The sequence below is a fragment of the Saccopteryx leptura genome, chromosome 11 (assembly GCF_036850995.1).
Source record: "Saccopteryx leptura isolate mSacLep1 chromosome 11, mSacLep1_pri_phased_curated, whole genome shotgun sequence".
Lineage (NCBI taxonomy): Eukaryota > Metazoa > Chordata > Mammalia > Chiroptera > Emballonuridae > Saccopteryx > Saccopteryx leptura.
The window spans coordinates 21,178,883-21,201,427 of NC_089513.1; the positions used below are offsets into that span (position 1 = coordinate 21,178,883).

At 53.0% G+C, this 22,545-nt stretch overlaps 1 protein-coding gene across 6 annotated transcripts in view; it reads right to left on the minus strand.

Moving 5' to 3' along the window:
* The window catches only part of CTIF (cap binding complex dependent translation initiation factor), a 274,127-nt gene that overhangs the window by 154,445 nt on the left and 97,137 nt on the right, over positions 1-22,545 (minus strand). For all 6 annotated transcript variants that reach the window (XM_066352400.1, XM_066352399.1, XM_066352398.1 and 3 more), the window contains 3 exons: positions 21,201-21,274; positions 20,047-20,151; positions 13,349-13,424 (listed from right to left, as the gene is read on the minus strand). In XM_066352400.1, the coding sequence (XP_066208497.1) occupies positions 13,349-13,424; positions 20,047-20,151; positions 21,201-21,274 (255 nt within the window). The remainder of the gene's footprint in view (positions 1-13,348; positions 13,425-20,046; positions 20,152-21,200; positions 21,275-22,545) is intronic.

The window sequence follows — 22,545 nt, forward strand, 5'->3', positions numbered from 1 at the left end:
TCTCCCTGGTGGCGTTTGCCTCTTGAGTAGGAGCAAGCCTCTCTGTAAGGTCTGAATCCCAGCAGATTTCCCCAGGCCCCTCAGACAGCTGGTGTGTACGTGTCCCCGTCCTCTAGAGGTCTTGGAACAACAGGAAAGAAAAGAACCTACATATTGGCATTCAGGTACATGCTGCCGCCCCCTTTATATTCTAACACCGGTGACCTGTCCGGGGCCTCAGCCACATGCCTGGGCTCAGGAGACAGATCACCTCACCCCTCAGCTCCCAGATGCAAACATCTGCTCCCACTGCCGCTCCTATAAGCATGCTGAGCCCTGCCACCTACACACTCTGCCCCGATTACTTAAATCCAACCAAACTCGACTTCTGCCCGACATGCTGGAATAGCCACATGCTCTCATTTCAAACCCCATCTCGTTAATGATAATGAAAAAGTTACGAACCCACAAAAGCACACAGACCGTGAAAACAGGGTTCGACAGATTTAGGGAAGACAGGAAGTGAGTGGAGGAGTCGCAGGTAATTGAGCAGAGAGGGATACTGACGAGCAATGCGCTGAGCCTGCAAAGCTGCAGGGAGCTCAGTGCTCGAAGGTCCCAGGTAGCACGAAGGCAGGGTTCGGGGGCCGGCGGGAGACAGCAGAACTGGGTGGAAGTCTGAACGTGGGACTCCCATGTCCCCTTGCCTACCCTGCACAGTCGTACGAGGACTCTTCAGTCTCCGCCCCAGTGCAAAGGTTCAAGGTTTATTTTCTGGAGAAGCTGAATAAGAGAAGCTCTGACCCGGGGACACAGGCACTCAGAAAACGGAAGAGAGGGAAGAGTCAGAAACACAAGGGGATTCAGTAACAAGCACACCTGGCACCTGGGTCTGGGTTTCTAAAACCATCACTAAAAAGTACCAGGGTTCCCTGGATGCTGGTGGGCTCCAGGGTGGGGCAGAGAATGCATCTCACAAGGCCAGAACGGCTTTTGGTGCCAACAAGTAAGTACTCAACGTATAATGAGGACATTGCAGAAAAACTCAGATGTGCGGGTGAAGGGGCTCCCACAGGGCAAATGTGGGATGATGTGAACCTCAAAATAAATAAAAACAGCAGATTACAGCTCTTGGATTGAGATGAACATCTACAAGCCAAGACATAAATAAACAGATAGATAAAAGATAAGTAAATAAATAGGGGAAAAGGAAAGATCTCAGCCCTGGTCGGATGGCTCAGTGGTAGAGCGTTGGCCGGCATGTGGAAGTCCCAGGTTCAATTCCAGGCCATGGCACACAGGAGAAGCAACCCATCTGCTTCTCCACCCTTCCCCCTGTCCTTTCTCTTTATCTCTCTCTTCCCCTCCTGCAGCCGAGGCTCCACTGGAGGAAAGTTGGCCTGGGTGCTGACGATGGCTCCATGGCCTCTGCCTCAGGCTCTAGAATGGCTCGGATTGCAGCAGAGCAATGCCCCAGATGGGCAGAGCATCGCCTCCTGGTGGGCATGCTGGGTGGATCCCGGTCGGGTGCATGCAGGAGTCTGTCTGTCTGCCTCCCCACAGCTTCTCACTTTGGAAAAATACAAAATAAAAAAAAAAAAGGAAAGAAAAAAGGGAAGATCTCACAGTAGACAGCGAACTACAAATCACACATGGGATTAGAAAAGTCACCATTTGCCAGCCAGCATGATGATGTTTCAGGCAAGAATCAAGGATAAATGCTAACATGGTAGGTAAGTCAATGATCAGAAACAGTGTATTTACAATTGCAGATAAACCCCTGCAAGACACTTAGAAATGACGAGGGAAACAGAGTAACTCTGCAGTGGCGAGGCTACTCCTTGAACAGGTAGGTGGTCAACGTTGTGCCACCAGGTCGACCTTGGAGCTTCCTGAACTCACACACTAAAGACACAGTGCCTCTCCCTTGGCATTCTTCTCAAAAGTGCCCAAGTTTCATCATGAGGGAACATCAGACAAACCCAAATTGATGAAATAACTGACCTGTATGTACTCTTCAAAAATATCAAGGTCTTGAAAGACCAAGAAAGCTCAAGGGGACTAAAGGGACATGGCAACTAAAAGCTAAGTGGGATCTTGAGTTCTAAGCCAGAAAACAGAATGACTTTTGCTCTAAAGGATATCAGTGGGACAATGGGTGAAATATAATTAAGGTCTATAAATTATACAGTGTCCGTAAAGTCATGGTGTACTTTTGACCAGTCACAGGAAAGCAACAAAAGACGACAGAAATGTGAAACCTGCACCAAATAAAAGGAAAATTCTCCCAGTTTCATACCTATTCAGTGCAGTTCGATGTGGGCTCACACACAGATTTTTTAGGGCTCCTTAGGTAGCTGTCCCGTATAGCCTCTACATATTCGTCACTGACTGATGGCCTACCAGAACGGGGTTTCTCCACCAAACTGCCGGTTTCCTTCAACTGCTTATCCCACCGAGTAATGTTATTCCTATGTGGTGGTGCTTCGTTATAAAAGCTCCGATATTCACATTGCACTTTGGTCACGGATTCGAATTTAGCGAGCCACAGAACACACTGAACTTTCCTCTGTACCGTCCACATCTCAACTGGCATGGCTGAGGGCTGCTCCGCTGTATACATGGTGTTACGTCATCATCTGCACATGCGCACATGCTGCCACATCATCCTACAGAAACTGGGAGGGTTTTCCTTTTCTTTGGTGCAGATTTCACTTTTCTATCATCTTTTGTTGCTTTCCTGTGTCAGTCAAAAGTGCACCATGACTTTATGGACACACTGTATAAAAGGATTCTATCAGTATTAGATTCCTGATTTTACAATGAAACTGGTTATGCAAGAGAACAGCCCTGCTTTCAGGAAAACACATTGAGTTATTTAGGGTTAAAGTGGCATCCTTCTCTGCAACTGAGTCTTCAAACTATCAAGAAAAAAATAAGGAAATTATGCAGAGAGAACGCTGAAGCAGGCATGGCAAGTGTCACTGCGAACCCGGGTGGAAGGCGGACAGGAATTCTTTGTATTGTGTTTGTGACTTTTCTGTAAGTTGATTTTATTTCTCAAAATTAAAAGTAGGATTCAGTAAAGAAGTAATAACCTGACTAAAAATATAACTAAAATTTCACATAATTATATTGAGAATTTAGGGAAATACGAGAACAAAATTCTTATCTACCATAATAGAAAGTCAGCAGGTAACATCTAAAATCAATACAATTTAAAAGAAACAGTTTAAAAGAGCAGTATATCAGAAGTCAGAAATATTAGACACACTATATATATTAAAAGCAAGGCGGCACACCTGGAAAAAAAAAAACCAACAAAAAAAGTGACAGTGTTTCCCTGGAGGGACGCAACCAGTCGACTGAGGAACACTGGGCAAGCTGATCTTTCCTGTTATCTGCCCTTTAGTATTATTTAATTTGTAGTATTTTAAAACTCTTATTTATTTAGCATTATTTAATTTTTGGTATTTTTAAATTTTATTTAATTTGTATAAACTCCTGGCATGTACGACTTTTGGGGAAACTGGGCAGGTAGAGGGATCTCAATCTTCGGGGGCGGGATGAAGTCTCTCTGGCTTCCCTTTCCTGAATCCTGTGGGCACCAATGGCGTCACACTGGACCAATCACCAATGGCGTCACACTAGACCACCAAGCTTGGGTTAACTGTTGGTTTAGAGCTACAGGATGTACTAGGTGGCAGTGGCTACTGGGACCGCTTGCTCTGACATGCTCACTCTGGAGATGGGGCCATGGAGCTGTGGGGATAGGGGGTGAAATCCAAGTGCACGCCAGGGCAGCTGCTAGACTCAGAGCTGATGGTCCCCGGGCAACTGCATCCTGGAGAGCACTTGGGACCAGGCCCAGAGCCCTCGGTGGGCGCAGTAGCCCACAGCATCACGTGCCTGTCCTAGTGGAACATGAGGCCACCGTGTCCTCTCCCTGGATCCCGTTGGGCAGGCAGACCTCCAGGGCCCCAAGAGAACACTTTCCAAGGCAGAAGCAGCAAAACACAAAATTAAATCCCCCATCAGTATTGAAAAAGCTCATCCAGGTTTACAAGCTCTGGGGATGACCGAATCTCGGGGACGCAAAGGATGAGAAAGGGGCAAAACTGCATACAGCCCCACCATGTGACTGGGAGGCTGTCTTCCTGAAACCCCCAAGGGCTGGGTGCAGAAAGGAGAGGCGAGAGTCTTTTGAGAATACAAGAATACGTATGATGCTTTACTAGTTGAACTAGGGGTTCCCTGGAGAAGCACCCCCCCAGTGGGGATGGGGGTACAGGACTGGGTGTCAGAGCCTCCATTCCTATTTCACTGGGGGAAGACACCGCTCAGAGAAAGGACAGGATCACCTGTCCCCCGGGCAGTGCTCTGTCCTCCTTAGCCCTCTGTTCGAGAAGTCAGAGCCCTGAACCGCAGGGGAAAAGGCCAGGATTGTTTTCTGGACATGACAGCAGCATTTGGCCTTCCCATAGCCTGTTTAGCTAGGCCTGCAGCTACACTGCTGTTATTATTTATAGCTTGTTAATGTCAACTTTTGATTATTCCCTTTGTAGGCAGAAGTTAGTGTTTGTTGTTGTATCCCCAGGTCAGCTTCCGTCTGTAACCAAGTATGCGTCAGGATCACTGCCCGCTGCCGACAGAGCCTGAGCTCAGGGATAAACTCCATCACCAAGAGCAGCCACCACGCACAGGGTGGCACACAGGAGGGGTATGATCTGAAGAAAGAGCCAAAGTGATTGGCCCAGGGCTTTCCCTCCATGTCTCAAGGAAGGCTGCCCACATCTCCACCCCAAGTGGTGGCTCTCCCACCTGGAAACATGCAATGTCACTAGGGGCTGTCCTGAGGTGTCCACCTTTGATGGGCAGGAAGATATGAGCTCCCAGGAACCCTAATCTGCAGGGGCTCATCCAGGGTTATCTGGGGCCAACGAGTTATCTGGGGCCAGGGGCAGGAACAGGTACAGTCTGGGGGCTGTGTTGTTCCTGAGTTACTCAACCCTTTGCAAACCCACATCCTTGCTTGTCAAATAGGGCAAGATTCGTTGTCTTTCAATTTGAGCAAAACAATTGTAAGAAAACAACAAAAATTTTGGCAGCAACTAGAAAGGGATAGGTGATGTCAATTACTCAAGAAGTTTATCAAGAAATTATTAGAATAGACAACAAAACTGTAGTATAAACCTCAAATTTGCTAAGAGACAGATCTTAACTGTTACCAACACTAGAGGCAATGATAATCATGTGGCACAACAGGTGTTAGCTAATGCTACTGTGGCAATCTTATTGCCATGTAAGTGTATCAAATTGTTATGTTGTACACCTTCAACTTACACAGTATTGCTTGTCAAATATATCTCAACAACATAATAAAGAGAAAGAAGAAAAGAGACAGAATTAAGAGCCAATTGCCTGAAAGTTGGTCCAAAGGTAGTGGCTCTCAAACCTGAGCAGGAGACATAGTTGCCTGGAGGACTTGTTAAAGACAGCTCTCTGCTCCACCCCCCACCCCCTCAGTATTTCTGATTCAGCAGGAGTGAAGGGTGGCCCAAGAATTTGCATTTCAAAAACAAGTGCCTGGGTGTTTTAAGGGTTGCAAAGGTGAAGATGTTTTCCACCCTCAGGATTTGGAGTGGGTGTTGTGGGGAAAGGCGTGTTTATGTGGCAGAGCCATACAAACACACCAGTGACATGGAGGGGCAGCCCTTCTACAGGTAGATGTTACATGCTGGAGGAGTGCATATGATTCAACAAGGAAGTGGGTTATCAGGGAGGGCTGCACAGAGGAGGTGGCCTTCAGGAAGTCTTCAAAGAACAGGTATGTGGCAGGCAAGGCAAATAAGGGGAGAAGGACATGTAAGGCAAGGAACCAATGCTGCTAGATCAAGGGCCTGTTAATTAGTCACGAGGCTAGAGCCCAAGTTGGGGAGTCACAGGAGAGAGCCCAGAAGGCCAGCAGGCACTGGTGGTAAAGCAAAGTCTGAGGACTTCCCATGGGCCCCAGGAATCAATAAGAAAATTTTAAGCATGGCAATAAGTTTGGTAAAACCTTTATCTTTCTGAATCTCAGTTTCCTGGTCTGTGTGAATGGGGTGATGAGCAGCAAGGCTGTGTGGGCCTTTTCCAGTCCTGACATGCTATGATTCAGGGGGCAGGCAAGGGAGTACTGTGGCCTCACCCTGCTGGCTGTCCCTTGCAAAGCACAGGGACCCTATGGTCACTTAAACATGCTTGGTCTGTCTGTCCATCTGCTGCCTCCAGAACCCTGGCCCAGCCTGGGAAGTGGAGGCAGACTTAGAGGTGTCAGCCACATTGCTAACCTCTCCTGGGCCCATCCCCCTTCCCTCCTGGCTGTGTAGAGCCACGTGGCCTGGGATTGTGCGGTGGCTCACAATGGAAGGAAAAGGGTGTAGGAGGGAGGTCCCCGGGCTGACCCTGGTATTGTTCTTGGGCCAGAAGAAAGCTTCCTCCTGCCTGGCCACGGCAGTGCCAGAAACAACGGTGTCCATCCAGTGAGAGTCAGTGTGTCTGGGGGGGGCCGCCTGGCGGCAGCCGGGTCTGATAGTCAGGGCCCATTCACAAACGCCTGCTGGAGAGCACGTAGCCCAGTCCGCCCCCCTGCCCCCTCTGCAGCAGCCGGCTGTTCCTAGTGAGAGAAGCTGGGGCGAACGAAAATAACCGGCCTCTCCGCCCTCAACCTCCCCTCCGCCAGGAAAGAGAACGCGACCAGAAATGGCATGCTGGCTAATAAAGGAATAATGGATGCTTCACACCCTCAGCAACACCTTCCTCTTCCCCCCGCCTCAGCCGCTCCTTCCACTGACCAGGGACAAAGGAGGAGAGGTGCTGGACCAGGATGCAACCTTGTTTAACGAGGCCTGGCCTACATTAAACCAGCCCTGGAAACTGCTCTAGGGATGGAGATGGGCTTCGGGCCTCTCCTGGCAGGGCCTGCCGAACCCTTGCAGGGTGAGTGTGTGCAGGAGGGTCCCCTCCCTCTGAGCAGTCATAGACAAGGTCCCACAGGCCCGCGGAGGGCCTGCTCCTAGCTTTGTGCACCTGGCGTCTCGGCTGACCTCCCCATCCTGAGCACTGGGCACTTCCAAGCAGGGCCAGGAGGGCAGCTCTTGCTCTCTGCGAGATGACCTTGTCCCTCCAAGCCCGAGGCAGACGCAGGCTTCAGTCTGGCCTCACTTGGGTCTGTTACTCCCCTCACCCTCGAGCGCCCCCTCCTGCCTGATTCAGCCGTCTGGCACAGCGCAAAGGATTCTGGGTATGGTCCGGCCCAAAGCAGGGCATGGAACAGATAACCTCTCCATGGGGCAAGTCGTGTTTTGAAGGGACCCTGGCCTATCCCTAACAAGGTTACTGCCCTTCCATTCCTGGCCACTGGAAGATGTGTACGTCCTAGAATTCCCTAGGGGTCCCAGCAGCAGGGCAGAAGACTAACTGGGCCCTAACCCTTGGCTGCCTAAATCCTCCTCCCATCATGCATTTCTCAAGAATATTTGGTCGGTCCCTACTTGGTCAACTGCTCTCTCTGTAGAAATGTCCCTTCAGGACTCCTGGACCCCCCCATTCTCCACGGTCCCCTTTTCTCCGGAACCACTGCCTGCTCACTTCTGCCACCGTCGGAGCCTGCCTGCTCTTTCCCTCTGTAGCTCCCCTGCCGGGCCACCCCCAAGGCCCAGGCCCAGGCCGCCCCGCTCCAGGAAGCGCACGCGCACGCACGCACGCAGGCACGCGCACGCACGCACACGCCGGCACGCACGCACAGGCAGGACGCCAGCAGAGACCCTCAAACCTGGCCTAGAATCCAGTCCTCCACGTGTTCACGCAACCTCTGAGGACCGAGACGGTGTGATTTGTCCGGGACGGTCTCACGGAGGAGGTAAAATTTGAACAGGGCCACGGTAGAGAGATGATCTGGGTGAGGGAGGGGTGAGGACACGCAGGGATGAGGCACGGGGAGCACAGTGAGGCGCTCAACGCAGCCGGGGGCAGGGCTTCTCCCAGGCTGAGATCTCCACGGCCGATGGGTATTTTTTTAGGTCTCAGTCTCAGAAGGACCTGGGGAAACCCAACAGATTCTCACCTCACCACTCCCCCACCCCCAAGCACCCCACAGACGGGCCTGTTGCGTAGTTCCCAAGCATGGTCCTTGCATGTCAAGCTCAGCAGCTCTGGGCTTGCTTCTGGTTGTAACCAGACCATGTCACATCGGCAGAGTGGTTTTTGGTTTACAAATACCTGTCGCTCTAGGACATGGTTTACATTTTGACCCTCAGCACAGCCTCACAATCTAAGTCAAATAGATGTCTGATCCCATTTATGAAATGAAAGCTTGGAAAGAGGAATTAGAACGAACTGCACCAACTTCTTCTGAATGCGGGACTGGAGGCTCTCTGATGACTACGGTGAATGACCTTTAGGATTTCTGCCATCCGTTTTAATTCTTGGGGCATGTTTCTGTTTACAGCTGAGATCAACGCTTGGCAAATTTTTTCTGTGATAGGCCAGAGAGTAAGTATTTAAGGCATTGTGGGTGGGAGGGTCCGCATCACAATTACCCCGTGCTGCCCAGTTGCACAAATTTGGTCACAGACAGTGAGTAGATGAATGGGTGTGTCTGTGTGCCACTAACACCGTATTTGTAGAAACAGGCTGGGGGCCTGGCCTTGGCCGGTGGGCCACAGATGGCCAACCCCTGTCTAAGACCCTACTTGTGTTCTGGATAATTGAGCCGCTATAAGAATGAGGATGTTTTCTGCACCTAGAGACAGAAGCACCTGCTACCTGCTGTCCCGGCTCCCTGCAGTCTGCCCCTGCACCGTGACGGCCCAGTCCTCATGCCTGCTGCCTAGGAACTTTCCAACAAAGTCTTCACCCCCCCCCCAATAATAATGTCTTGCAAAAAGACTCATAATCAACAAAAACACGAGTAGGTTTGCCCCACAGAGCACACTGCCCATTCCCAGTGGGCCCTGCTACCCGGTGGCCTCAGACAGAAAGCCACGGATTGAAGAACTGGTCCCTTTGCTGTATGGGCACCTATCTTTGTCCTGAGGGAGGAAGCGTGAGGAGTTGGGTGGCTGGCAAGGCAGAGGGGCTCACCACGGAAAGCACGCCTCCTTGACAGCTGAGGCAGCGTCTTGGGTCACAGGGATTAGAAAGAAGCCATTGGAAACATTTCTGATTAAAAAAATGGGAAAAAGCATTTCTCTTCCTCTGTCAAAAGGGTATCCTTAGGGGTCTCTCCCTGTCAGTCTCTCTCTCTCCTCTCTTTCCATTTTTAGTGCCTTCAAAAGAAAAAAAAAAAAGATATCCATTTTCTTGTTCCTGCTTATTAAGGAAATGACATTCACCCCTAACTTGCTGTACGTGACTACAGTCACCTAGAACAAGAAAAGTTTTCCGGCGCCTCTTCCTCCTCATCGTCACCCCTTAGACAAAGGATGCCAGGGGAGTGGGGGCAGCCTCAATTCCAATCCCCATTCCCCCACTCATAAGCTGTGTGATGTGGGGCAAGCTATCTGATCGCAGTTCCCTCGTCTCCGCAAGATAACAGCAACAGTAGGACCTACACGTTCCAGGGCAGCTGTGTGAATTCAGAGAGGACACATAGACGTGCAGCCCAGACAGGGCTGGACTCACGTGAGTGCCTGCGAATGAGGCTCAGGTTCCGGACTGGGGTGCTGTGGCCAGAGCTCGTGCGGTCACCCAACGTTTAATGGACCCTCACATGGGCTTACCTTCCAGTGGGAGCATACAGACTACAAAATAAACAAAGCACACGCGTGCGTGATCAGCGCTATGGCCAGGAATGAAGGGGGGGGGTGAGGGGGGTGTCCAAAAGGCCTTCCTGAGAAGGTGACATCCGACCAGAGAACCCTCTCCAGGGAAAGGACATTGGTAACAGCATATGCCCCATAGGGATGGTGTGAGGATAAGCAAGATACGAAGAAAGACGTCACAATTCCTGGAGCGTGGATGTCTGCAGCATGACTACTGGTGCGATAAAGCCATTGTTGGATGCTCAAAAGGGGACATTAGGAGAATTCCATGTCTAGCCCACTGGAAAACCAACTGCCCTGAATTTTAACTCAGTTCATCATGGCTAAGACAGAGCCTGGTCCACAGAAAGCTGCTGGATTGATCCCAGTGCACCCAGTGAATAAAGTCAGACTGTGCCTTCCGTGGGCCTATGAAGTGATGCGAAGCAGCACTTTGCAGAGCAGGAGAGGGCCGGGAGAGCCAGGGGGAACTTGGTTTTCACATGCTTTTGTTCCTTGGCATCTAGGAATATGTTAATAATCCTTACGCCTGTGAGTTAGCATGTTTTGGAAGTTTAGCAACAGAGCTGGCATAGCTCTAGGGAACAGTAAAGTCACCAGGTCTTCCCATCTGGAGGACTAGGAACTGGGCTACAGCAGCTTCTGTCCAGTGTGGGGTGGCCCCTTCCCATCAACCCAGTTTCCAAACCTAATGACGCCACCTGCTGGAGAAACAAGGCTGCTCCTGCCTCGGCCAACATTTTTACTCTTGACAAGCACTCAGCGGGTAGGTCCTGGGGAAAGCCTGGTCATCATTAGGGCTGCAGTGATTTTCATTCTGAAAGATAATCTGTCCCTCAGAGTCCTAGGGCATGTGTCTGTGGATGCATGCATACGTGTGCGTGTGCGTGTGTGTGCATGCGTGCGTGTGTGGGGGTTCTCATCCTATTATTATTTGGGGCCAAGCAGGAGAATGGAGTACCGAACCCCACATCTACTGTCTCCTCTTTTCACTGGCCTCCTGTCCTCTCTCTGGGTCCTGTGTGAAAACAGTACCTTGGGCATATCCATGAGCCCAGAAACCCCACTTGACTCAGTTATATTCCTGTTCAGTGTCTGTGTCGTGCAGACCTCCACGCATGTTTGCACATTATGTATGACTAACCTGCGTCCGTCACCAGGGATCAGAGCCACAGACCTGACCAGGTCCGACTGAGCTTGTAATTAATGGCAGACAGATGCAGAATTTAGTTTCAAAATTTCCTAACAGGAAATCAAAAAGGGAAATAAGTTGGATTATGCAGTTCCTATTGTCAGACAAAAAACCAGAAGACATAATGTTTGTTTGACGGAGAATTCAAAGAAAAATGATCAAAATATGCCCTTTCAGAATTATCCCATGGACAAGACATGGGATAATTCAACAACAATGTCTTTCGAGTGGGGTTTTGTAGAAGACAGAAGCATCCAGGGCGGTGTGGAATGGGGAAGCAGGGTTTCTGCCCAGCCCTGACCCTGGGGCCCCCTGTGCTTTGGTAACCTGAGGAGCCCCTGATGGGAACTTGCTCCTCAGCTTACAGACCTCTGGGGGAAAGAGCCCTGGGGTGTTATCTTGGTCAGAGATGAGATAGGGGTGTGAAAAGAAAGGCCAGACCTATTCAGATTCAATTTCCTTGCCCTTACATTGAACTTAATCTATACTGCTCACAAAATTGAGGGGATATTTCCAAATGAATATGAAGCAACAACAACAAAAAAAGCATTTGATTTTTTAAATTAAACAAGATCAGAAAAGCAAACAAGTAAAAGAAAGTTGTTTGATTATGCAAATTAGGTGCAAAACCAGTTTTTATTTCATTGGTGAAAATGGACTATACAAAAGGCTGAAAGTACTGGAGTATCTGCACGTTCTCTGATCCCCTAATTTTTGAGAGCAGTATAGCTCCCCCCAGCCCCCCAGCATGGGCTGCCAGTGCCTGTCCTTCCAAGGGCAGAAGCCACACTCTGTAACTCCAAGTCCCACACTGGTGGGAGCTTCTCCTGCTGACCCAGACAAGACGTCTGGTGTGGGGAATGCCACCAGCAACCTCACTCGAAGGGCAAGCACCCTCCTTGTTTGTGACAGTGGCTGAAAAGGTGTGCCCTCCTGGTAGCCGCATGTGTTCCCAGGGGCCTCAGGACTGTGTGTGTGTGGCGGGGTATCCTGAGAGGAATGTCAGGTCTTTGCACAGCAAGGGACATTTTGGCCAAATAGGTGCCTTTCTACACCTTTGTGTGGCTGCATCTTTTACTGCCTCATCCTTTCCCTTGTTTTGGGAAGGAGGGGCCTGAGTGTTGGCTTGGATCATTTTGGGGGGACAATTTATATGTTAAGCCCCAAGGCAAGGCTACTTTGGCTGCTGGGGGCGAGGGATTTTCCACTGCAAATGCCAGACTGTGGAGCCTGCAGAGTGGCGCACTGGCGCCCTCTCGTGGGAGCAGACCATGGTGCCGCCGACTGTCTGCACGGCCTCTGCACCGGGTGCACCCGAGCCCGGGGTCACACTGGCGCCCTCTCGTGGGAGCAGACCATGGTGCCGCCGACTGTCTGCACGGCCTCTACACCGGGTGCACCCGAGCCCGGGGTCACACTGGGAGCAGAGTCACACCCGTCCACATCACTGTTACACGGCAGGATAGCCCCTACCCTTCCAGCCCACACGCAGTTCACAGTAGGGACGCTCTACTGGAAGGCGTCACCGCCTGGAACCATGAATGATGTCCCCCTGAAACCACATCACCACGCTCGAAGCCCCCAGCTTCCCACCCCAGGTCAGAGCTCTTGGGAAGCGCGCTACCTCAGCTTACCTGAAGCTGCTGATAGTTTGTGGGGGTGGAGATCTGGTTACTGGCTCTCACCTACTTACTGCAGCTCACCTGACCGTCACCTCAGCTACCATCACGAGGAAGTAGACGGCGGGGAGAGTCACCATCAACAACATCAGCCTTTCCTAACCAATTACATGCTTGTCATGGGTGGAGAACTGTGCTGGGCAAATGTGGGCACCTACTGTCTGCCCTGCTGCCCCAGGTCTAGGCAGCTCCAGGGGTCTGGGCCCCAGCAGCCCCAGCAATGGGGGCCCCTGAGGGACAGCACGGCACAACTCCCTCCCTAGACGCATCGCCTGCTGTGGAAATACGACCGGGTGGGGTCGTCAGGATGGAGGATCCTTGGCACTGGCTGGACCAGGGGCTGGACAGGCAACCACGTGTCAGCATCTGAGCTCTGACTGAGCCACTCCCGCCAGGACCATTCACTGTGACATGTGCTGCATGTGTGACACTCCTGCCAGAACCATTCACTGTGACATGTGCCCCATGTGTGACCCCCAGTGAGAGAGAAGGGTTCCCCAGAGATCTACAATAGGCAGTAAGTCTGGGGGCTGCTGAGGCCCTCTGCACACACATCACAGTGGGACACTCTGGACCATGGCGGGCAGGCCACACGCAAGTACACTGCATCCTGTCACGCCCTGTTGGAGCGAGGGGCCAGCGAGAGTGCTTGGGCCCTGGGGAAGGGTGCGTGGGGACTCAGGCCTTGAGCCTACCTGCCAGGCCGGGAGGACCTTCTCAATGTCATTCAGGTTGATCCCGTCCCCATCTTCCAGCTTTCCTTTTCCCCACCTGCATCAGAAAAGACATAGAGACCCTGAGAGGAGGCACATTTGTCATCCTGTCCAGGGGGCAAGCCGGTCCTGCCCCCCCCGTCCCCCCATTACCCCCACCACCACCACCAAAGGTCTGCAGAGTCAGCCTGTCCCACCAGGTGGAAATGGCCCTGGAGGCCCTGGGGATGCTGTCCTCGTACCGCCACTGTCAACACAGGTCTTTGTGGAGGGCAAAGGGCTCATGCAGATGGGATGCTGAGAACGGGCGGGGGGGGGGGGGCACAAAACTATCAGAGTTCCCTTTGACCCTTCCAGGAAAGACACTGGGCTCTTTGCTGATAACCCCCCCAAACCGGTCACAGCTCTGCAAAAGCCTATCCTCTTGCCCATGACACTAAGGAGAAAATAAATGACGCAGCTTTTGCAAAGTCACACAGGCCACTGATGGGCTTCCTTCTCCTTGGCCTGACCTTGGGCCAGCTCAGCAAGCCCACTCCAATACCAATGCTCTGTCTTCTGTCCTCTGTGGTCCAGTGAACCTCCGGGCCAGAGCCACTGGCTCTGATTCGCTGCCAAAGGGCCATATCTTCTGCACATTTATAGTGCAGACTTTGGCACCAGGATAGTGGGGTGAGAACCCCAGCTGAATCCCTTACTAACTGGGTGACCCTGCACAAGTCATTTAACCTCTCTGTACCCATTTCCTCATTTGAAAAACATGATAGGGTGAGTTGAAAATTAAATTAATATATTAAAGTGCTTAGAACCTCACCAGGGGCCCTGGCCGGTTGGCTCAGCGGTAGAGCGTCGGCCTGGCGTGCGGGGGACCCGGGTTCGATTCCCGGCCAGGGCACATAGGAGAAGCGCCCATTTGCTTCTCCACCCCCGCCCTCCTTCCTCTCTGTCTCTCTCTTCCCCTCCCGCAGCCAAGGCTCCATTGGAGCAAAGATGGCCCGGGCGCTGGGGATGGCTCCTTGGCCTCTGCCCCAGGCGCTAGACGCCCCGGAGGGGCAGAGCATCGCCCCCTGGTGGGCAGAGCTTCGCCCCTGGTGGGCATGCCGGGTGGATCCCGGTCGGGCGCATGCGAGAGTCTGTCTGACTGTCTCTCCCCGTTTCCAGCTTCAGAAAAATAAAAAAAAATAAAAATAAAAAAACCTCACCAGGTGTGCACATGAACACACACACACTCTTAATATACCGTATTTAACAGTAAATGTATTATCATGGTAAATACAGGTAATAGTTAAATAAATTTATAATAAAATAAATAAGGTAAATATGTTGCTACTACTAGTACTTCCTTTACTTCTACTAGTACCTCTGTTGTGGTTCCTGGGGAAGAGCAGCAGAGTGACTGAGAGCAGATTCTAGAGCTAACCCAGCCTCATGCAGGTCACTCATTTTGGGGGGGGGGGTCTCCTAGTCTCCTCATGTCGAAGTGAAGACAGTAATAGCTCCTACCTCGCTAGGTTATGGTGAATCTTAAATAATACGAGGCAAGAACTGAGAATGATATTGGTACATGACCTGCGCACAGGAAGTATTCGTTACTGCTGTTATTATGTTATTATTACTGATCCAGGGATACCAGGGCTGCCCAGGAGCCTGGTGGCAACCTTTTCTAGCTGCAGAATTAATGCAACTTTCAAACTGCAGGGTAATCAGTTTACTTGTTCAATACTTGCGAAGCTTCTCTTGTGTTTTGGGTTCTGTCCACCTCCCTGGGAGTGATGGGGAAAAAACCCAACATGGTTCCTGCCTTGGACAGCTCACAGCTCTCAGGAAACAAGTTCTAACCTCACCTGACAGGGCGGTACGCCTGAGCACCAGGAGGGGTTAGCAAGAGTAAGTGTTGAAGGTCCTAGGGACAGAGCTGCCCTGGAACCCCAGGAAGAGAGCCCCGGTGCTGCAGGAAAGAGCAGGGGCTTGGGTGGAAGAGGCCACGGGGATGTGATCCAGGCCCACGTTTCCCAAGTGCTTTCATGTGGGCTCTGCCTGGAGCTGGCCCCGGGGAACAATGCATAGACTGGGCCCTCGGTGCCACAGCATTGTTGGGTGAGGGGTAGGGAGGGTGCCGCAAGAACCCAGAAGAGCGGCATCCAGGACAGTCTGGGCAGAGGCAGGGGGATGGGCAGTGTGCTGGCCAAGCAGAAGGCAGCAGGGAGGGCAAAAGCCTGGAGCTAAGCACAAGCAGCTGCCAGCTGGGACATCAGCGTCCATGGGCCGGAGCGGGCAGTGCGAGGGGGGTGGTAAAGGACAGTGCTGAGGGCCAGGGCCGGGAGGACAGCTCAGGGTCTGGCAGGTGGAGCTGGGGCGGGAGGGGCGTACGGAGGGAAAGGGGGAGAGTTCTTGCCCCTCTGCCCTCACTCCAGCCTCGGGACGTGCTGGGCTGCAGATGAGGTGAAGAAAGATCTGGAAACGTCCAACCACCTTTTCGCGAAGTAATCTGTGAAGCAGTAACACTTGTAGTCCTGTCTCTCATACGCGTGATGGCAGCGGGAAAGGAGGGACCTGGGGACTCTTGGCCAATGAGAATGGCTGACACTCCTCTAAGTCATGTGTGTATAACACACCTCTGGCTCCAACCACATGCCGGCACCGGCTGGCTGGGGTCCGTGTGAGTGGGGGTGGGGGGGGGGCTGGGTGTGTGTGTGTTGGGGGGGGGGGGCTGTGACTCCCGGGCCCTGAACCCGCCCTGCCCTGCCCTGCCCGGGGCACACAACGCCCTGGAGGACTGTAGGCTCCAGAGGGCAGAAGGAAGGTTGATGGAGACTAGCTGAGTCACTGCTGCCAACAGGGTTTCCAAGGCAACAGCTTTTTCCAATTTCTGTCCCTCCATGGATACACGGGCTGCGGGAAGCCTTGGCAACAAAGTGGCGCCCCACTTCTGAGGGACGCTGCGGCGCTTGGGCATGTGGAGCCCGTCCCAGTGCGGCACACCCGGACTCCCCTGGAACGGCGATGAGACAGAATCTGGCCAGAACCAGGTGTGTGGGGGGAGGCCCTGGCCAACTGTCAGCAAACCCTAGAGCAGCCATTTTCAACCTCTTTCATCTCATGCCACATACACACTAATTACTAAAATTCTGTGGCACACCAAAAAGTATATATATATTTTTTGCTGATCTGACCAAAAAAAAGGTATAATTTTGATTTGTTCACACTGGACAGCTATTGTTGTGTTGGCTGTTGTCATTTTTTAAAATCTGATCATCTAAGGGAATAGAGGTCAGTGCCCTGATTAAACAGTCAGGTGCCGCATGTCTGGAAAACTCGCAGCACACGATGAAAACCACTGTCCTGGAGGCTCTCGTGGAGTGGGCGAGCCTGGCCGGTAGCTGGTGAGGGCTGCGGCCAGTTCTGCTCCGGAGGGGAGGATGGTCCTCAGCACTAGGGGACCCTCTCTTCCCTGGAAAGCCACCGCCAGCTGGTACTCTGTGATGATGCTAACTTGAGTGAACTGATGCGGACGCCTTGGACAGCCTGACTCCAACACATGGTCCCCATCAGACACCTTCAGTCCTTTTGTCCTCTGGGCCTCAGTTTCCCCACTGGTTTCAGCATCCATGTGCTCCCAGGGATGCAGGAGAGGTGGGGGCTTCCTAGGGAGATGCTGTCCCTTCCCCAAAGCCATGCCCAGACCGTTCAGCCTGTGAAAGTGCTCCCCACTCGACCCTCCCCTGTGTTGACTAACGTGCCTGGCAGCTTATTTCCTAGCGTGCACTCTCCACATGTCTGCACCGTAAAACGGACTCTTTTATTTCCCTGCGCTGTCTCCTTTCAGTAGTAAACAGTCCAGCTGGGCAGGGACCACGTTTGACACAGTGAGTGCGTGTGCGTTTTCCTCCCAGTGCCCAGCTCCACGCAGGAACCCAGTGAGCCTGTGACGGGCTGGAGAAGTGCCCAGTGCTTGTTCCCATGGCTCACCCCAAGCTCTACCAGTCTCACAAGGAGGCAGACGGGAAGCATCACCTGTGCTGAAAACCCACTCCTGACCTGACCTGCTGAGGAAAGTCAGCTTCCCTAAACTCAGCAGTGTGGGCCTCGCTGCTGCCGAACAAGGGCTGAGTGAGCCATGTGCATGCAGGCAGACGGCGTGTGGCCAAGCCAGGGGTGCCTTGGGGCTAGGCCCCCTCGTTGCTCTATCACTGTCTGCCAGTGCCCCTCTCCACCCCAAAAAATGACCTCAAAAGTTCTGATGGAGGGCCCTGGCCAGTTGGCTCAGCAGTAGAGTGTTGGCCCAATGTATGGAAGTCCCAGGTTTGATTCCTGGCCAGGACACACAGGAGAAGCGCCCATATGCTTTTCCACCCCTCCCCCTCTCCTTCCTCTCTGTCTCTCTCTTCCCTTCCTGCACCCAAGGCTCCACGCTGGAGTAAAGTTGGCCCTGGCACTAAGGACGGCTCAATGGCCTCTGCCTCAGGTGCTGGAATGGCTCCAGCTGCAATGGTGCAATGCCCCAGATGGGTAGAGCATCCACCCTGGGTGGATCCTGGTCTGGCACATGCAGGAGTCTATCTGCCTCCTGCTTCTAACTTCGGAAAAATAAAAAAAAAAAAAAATAGTTCTGATGGAACCCACACCAAAAGGGCAATGAAAAAAAAAAAAAAGGCCTGGTGAGAGGCAGGGGTTCCCTGAGAGAGCCCGGTATGAGTGCCACACTGCTCCCTAGGAAAATAAGCACGTGCGTGCAATTTTGCATTAAGTTTAAGGGGTTAAGCCAGGGGTTCCCAAACTTTTTACACAAGGGGCCAGTTCACTGTCCCTCAGACCGTTGGAGGGCTGGACTATAAAAAAAACTATGAACAAATCCCTATGCACACTGCACATATCTTATTTTAAAGTAAAAAACAAAACGGGAACAAATGTAATATTTAAAATAAAGAACAAGTAAATTTAAATCAACAAACTGACCAGTGTTTCAATGGGAACTATGCTCCTCTCACTGACTACCAATGAAAGAGGTGCCCCTTCCGGAAGTGTGGCGGGGGCCGGATAAATGGCCTCGGGGGCCGCATGTGGCCCACAGGCCGTAGTTTGGGGACCCCTGGGTTAAGCCGACTCAAGGATACTCTGTGTGATGACCTGGGCGTGGAAAGGCGTCTGAGGCCTTAGATCATGGCTTTGCTACTTTGCCTCCCTGAGCTCCATTCCTCTCCTCTCTGAAATAGGGATGAGGCTATCTGAATAGCCCTCCCCACGCTGCTGCTCATTACAGTGTCACCAAGTGGGATATGGGGCGCGGAGGGGGGACAGCAAGTGGCAGCAGGAGGCCAGGTGAGACGTAGGAAAAAGCTGATAACAATATCAGTCATGTTTCCATCTAAAGTGGCAGGGAGACCAGAGTGGGCCAGAAAGGACTGGAAGGAAAAAAAAAGCCCCAAATTGAATCTAAAAAAGAAAAATAGAAAGTAACAAGTGTTGGCGAGGAGGTGGAGAAATCAGGGCCCTTCTATATATTGCTGGTGGGACGCTAAAATGTTCTGCTGGCGTGGAAAACGCTGGCAGTTCCTCAAAAAGACTAGCCATGGGTGACGCTGTAATTCTTACGAAGGTATAGTTGGTCTTCCTCCCCACTCCTGACACTGAGATCCCCAAATCCTTGGGATTTCCTAGACATGGAGGGATGAAGGTGTCTTTTGTTTGTTAATGAGGTGACTTTGGAAAGTCCCTGGGTATCCCTAGGTTGCCAGGGGAACCAAGAGATTGGAGGGTTAGAACTTTCAGTCCCACCCCCTACCTCCCTAGAGAACAGGGCTTTTTAAAAGAAAGGAACACTGAGCCTGACCAGGCAGCGGCGCAGTGGATAGAGAGCGTCAGACTGGGATGCAGAGGACCCAGGTTCAAAACCCCAAGGTTACCGGCTTGAGCACGGGCTCACTGACTTGAGAGTAGTACCATGGACATGACCCCATGATTGTTGGCTTGAGCCCAAAGGTCACTGGCTTGAAGCCCAAGGTCATTGACTTGAGCAAGGGGTCACTTGCTCTGCTGTAGCTCCCCCCCATCAAGGCACGTATGAGAAAGCAATCAATGAACAACTAAGGTGCAGCAACAAAGAATTGATGCTTCTCATCTCTCTCCCTTCCTGTCTGTCTGTCCCTATCTGTCCCTCTCTCTGACTCTCTGTCACAAAAAAAAAAAAAAGGAACACTGAGGCACAGTATTACTAGAAGGGAAGAGAACCTGGTGTAAGATCAACCACTCCACCGTGGTCCTCCAAATGGGGTCGCAGAACCAGCAGCATCAGCACCCCCAGGAGCTGGTTAAAAATGCATACACTCAGGCCCCACCCCGACCTCTTGAGTCAGAGACTCGGGGGTGCAGCCAGGGAGCTGTGTTGTAACAAGCCTCCGGGTGGTTCTGATCAAGTGTGAGACCCAATGCACTAGGCTACAGTCAGTGACAAGTGGGGTCAGGGAGGGGAGCGGGCAGTGTGGCTGGAGGGGCCTGGGCAGTGAGGGCAGAGGAACTCAGGGGCTGAGGGACCCCTGTGTCCCTAGTGCAGGGATGCCTTCCTGTCGAGGGCAGGGTCCCTCTCAGCTCTGATATAGTCCCAGCTGTTCTTCACCCCATCCTACCCCTCTCCTGTATAAGAGCCTCACCCCCACCCCCGAGGAGGGCCGGCTGCCCCTTACCCTTCCCGGTCGATGTGTGGCAAGGGCTGCTTGGGCGTGTGTCGGAGCTTCCGGTGGAACCGGGTGAAGTCCAGCTTTTCGGGCTGCAGGTCCCAGGTGGCACCACTAGAGGGCGAAGGAGGGCAAGAAATGAGAGGCAAGAGGGAGAGAAGCCCAGTTCCTGATGGGGCGGACACCCCAGGCGGGACCAGGCAGGCAGGAAGCGGAGGGAACACGCCGGCCACGAGCAGGGTCAGGCTGGGCCGCCTTACTCAGAATGGAACATGAGGTGTCAGCTCTGGGCCTTCCTACAAACCCCTCACTCCTTCTCAACCCTGCTGTGGGGTAAGTGTACGCTCGATGCCCACACGACAGCGGCCTCCGAACAACACTTGAGAGTTCGTTTTCACACCTACATCTGAGGAAGCCTGGAGGGAGAAAGGGGGCTGAGGTCCTGCCACTAGAGCCTCTGACCAGGCAGCCCTGAGGTCCAGGAGGGAGACAAGCCAGCGGAGAAGCAGGAGGCCAGGTCCTGCATGTCCAGTTCCACGAGGCCCTGAACCTGGGCCAGGGTGTGCCAGGGTGTCTGGAATACACTCGGGGTGGCCAGCTCCAGAGCGGGCAGAACGGAGCTAAAGGGCCGGAGGCCATCGCCACGGCAGGAGCCCACCAGCAGCCCCCCACCCTGACGGGGCACTCTCCCCTCCTCCCGAGGGACCCCGGCCAGTACTTGTCCCTGCTGCCTCATCCATCAGGAACCTTCGAGAGTCTGAGCCCAGCGACGACCTCAGTGGGAGGGGTGGGCCTGCAGCCACAGCCCTCTGCCCCAGACTTAACCCAGGCTGCCTGGGCCCGGAGCCGTCACCTTGCTCCTCCTCCCTGCCTCCCCTCTCTCTCCCACAGGTGGACTCACCCCCTCTTCTCTCTGCCTCCTCTTCCCTCTTTCTTTTTCCCTTGGATACTCTCCCCTCTTTTTCCTTCCTTCTTTCTTCTCTCTGACCTCCGCTCTGCAGCCTCATTCTTTAAGCTACTGCACGCCCCTCTGGTTTCTCTCCACTTCTTGATCAACAAACCCTCGGCATTGACTCAGCCCCCAAAGACCCTGCTGGGCTCCAGGACGAGTAAGCTGGGGCCCCAGCCTGAGCCACGCCCCACACAGCACAAGCAGAGCTTACCTGAAGGAATCAAAGGTGTTGGCTGCCCAGATGTCTGTGCCCAGCATGTCCAGAGAGTTATCTTTGCTGCCGTTCTAGAAAAGATGGAGGAAGAAAGGGCTAACATTATTTGCTTGGCCAGGACACTGAGAACAAGTGGGTGGAAGGCCTCTCTAAGGCCCAACCCCAGAGAGGGCTACAGAGGCCCACCCTGTGCCCCTTGATGGTCATCCTGGGCAGCTAGGCCTTTCAGGAGGACCCTAGCCTCCCCTCAGTATGGGCCCTTGTTTGATGGTGCTTGACAGAGCTGTGCCACCAAGGACAGAAACAGCTCAGGTATCCACTGCCCCAGCCCATGGCTCTGTCCTCAGAGTCTCCACATGGACGAGCTGCCACCGCTCGAGCCGGCCGATGGGCACGGCTTTTCCCCAGGTCCAGGCACAGTGGAGAGTCCACATGGACGAGCTGCCACTACTAGAGCCGGCCGACGGGCATGGCTTCTCCCCAGGTCCGGGCACAGTGGAGGGTCCATGTTGTGGGGTTGACTGCCCCACTCCTTGAAACCAGGCAGCACCCAGAAGCCCGCATCAACCAAGGATATGCCAGCGACTGAATTCCCCTAAGTCCGCAGGCTCCAGTCCTCACCCTCGGATATGTCCTACGTGACCCAGCCCACGGGCAGAACGTGCTTTACTGAACCCAGCTGCCGGGACCTGGCTGCTCTGCCCTCCCTACCTTCGCTCCTGTTGCCACCCACCCGTGTTCATCCTGCAGTCTGCTGTCCACCATCACCCTTGAAAAGCAACTCCTCTACCTGTAGGAAAGCTGAATGTGTACATGCCTTGTGACCAGGACTGCACTCCCGGGTGTAAGCACGAGCCACGTGTGCACGGTGCCCACCACCAGTACGCAGCACAGAGCACGGAGCAGCCCCAAACCGAAACCGCCCAAAGGCCCACCAACAGCTGGCCACACAGACAAACCGCGGCACGTTCACAAACGGGACTGGTACACAGCAGTGAGAACAAACAAAACCACATGCAATGACCTAAGTAAATCCCACTAACGTAGAACGAAACAAAAGAACCCATGGTTCATCCATCACCCCAAGTAAATTTTTTTTTCTTTTTTATTTTTCTGAAGCTGGAAACGGGGAGAGACAGACTCCCGCATGTGCCCGACCGGGATCCACCCGGCATGCCCACCAGGGGCGACGCTCTGCCCCTCCGGGGCGTCGCTCTGCCGTGACCAGAGCCACTCTAGCGCCTGGGGCAGAGGCCAAGGAGCCATCCCCAGCGCCCAGGCCATCTTTGCTCCAATGGAGACCCCAAGTAAATTTTAAGCTCCTCAACTATTACCTTCTCCT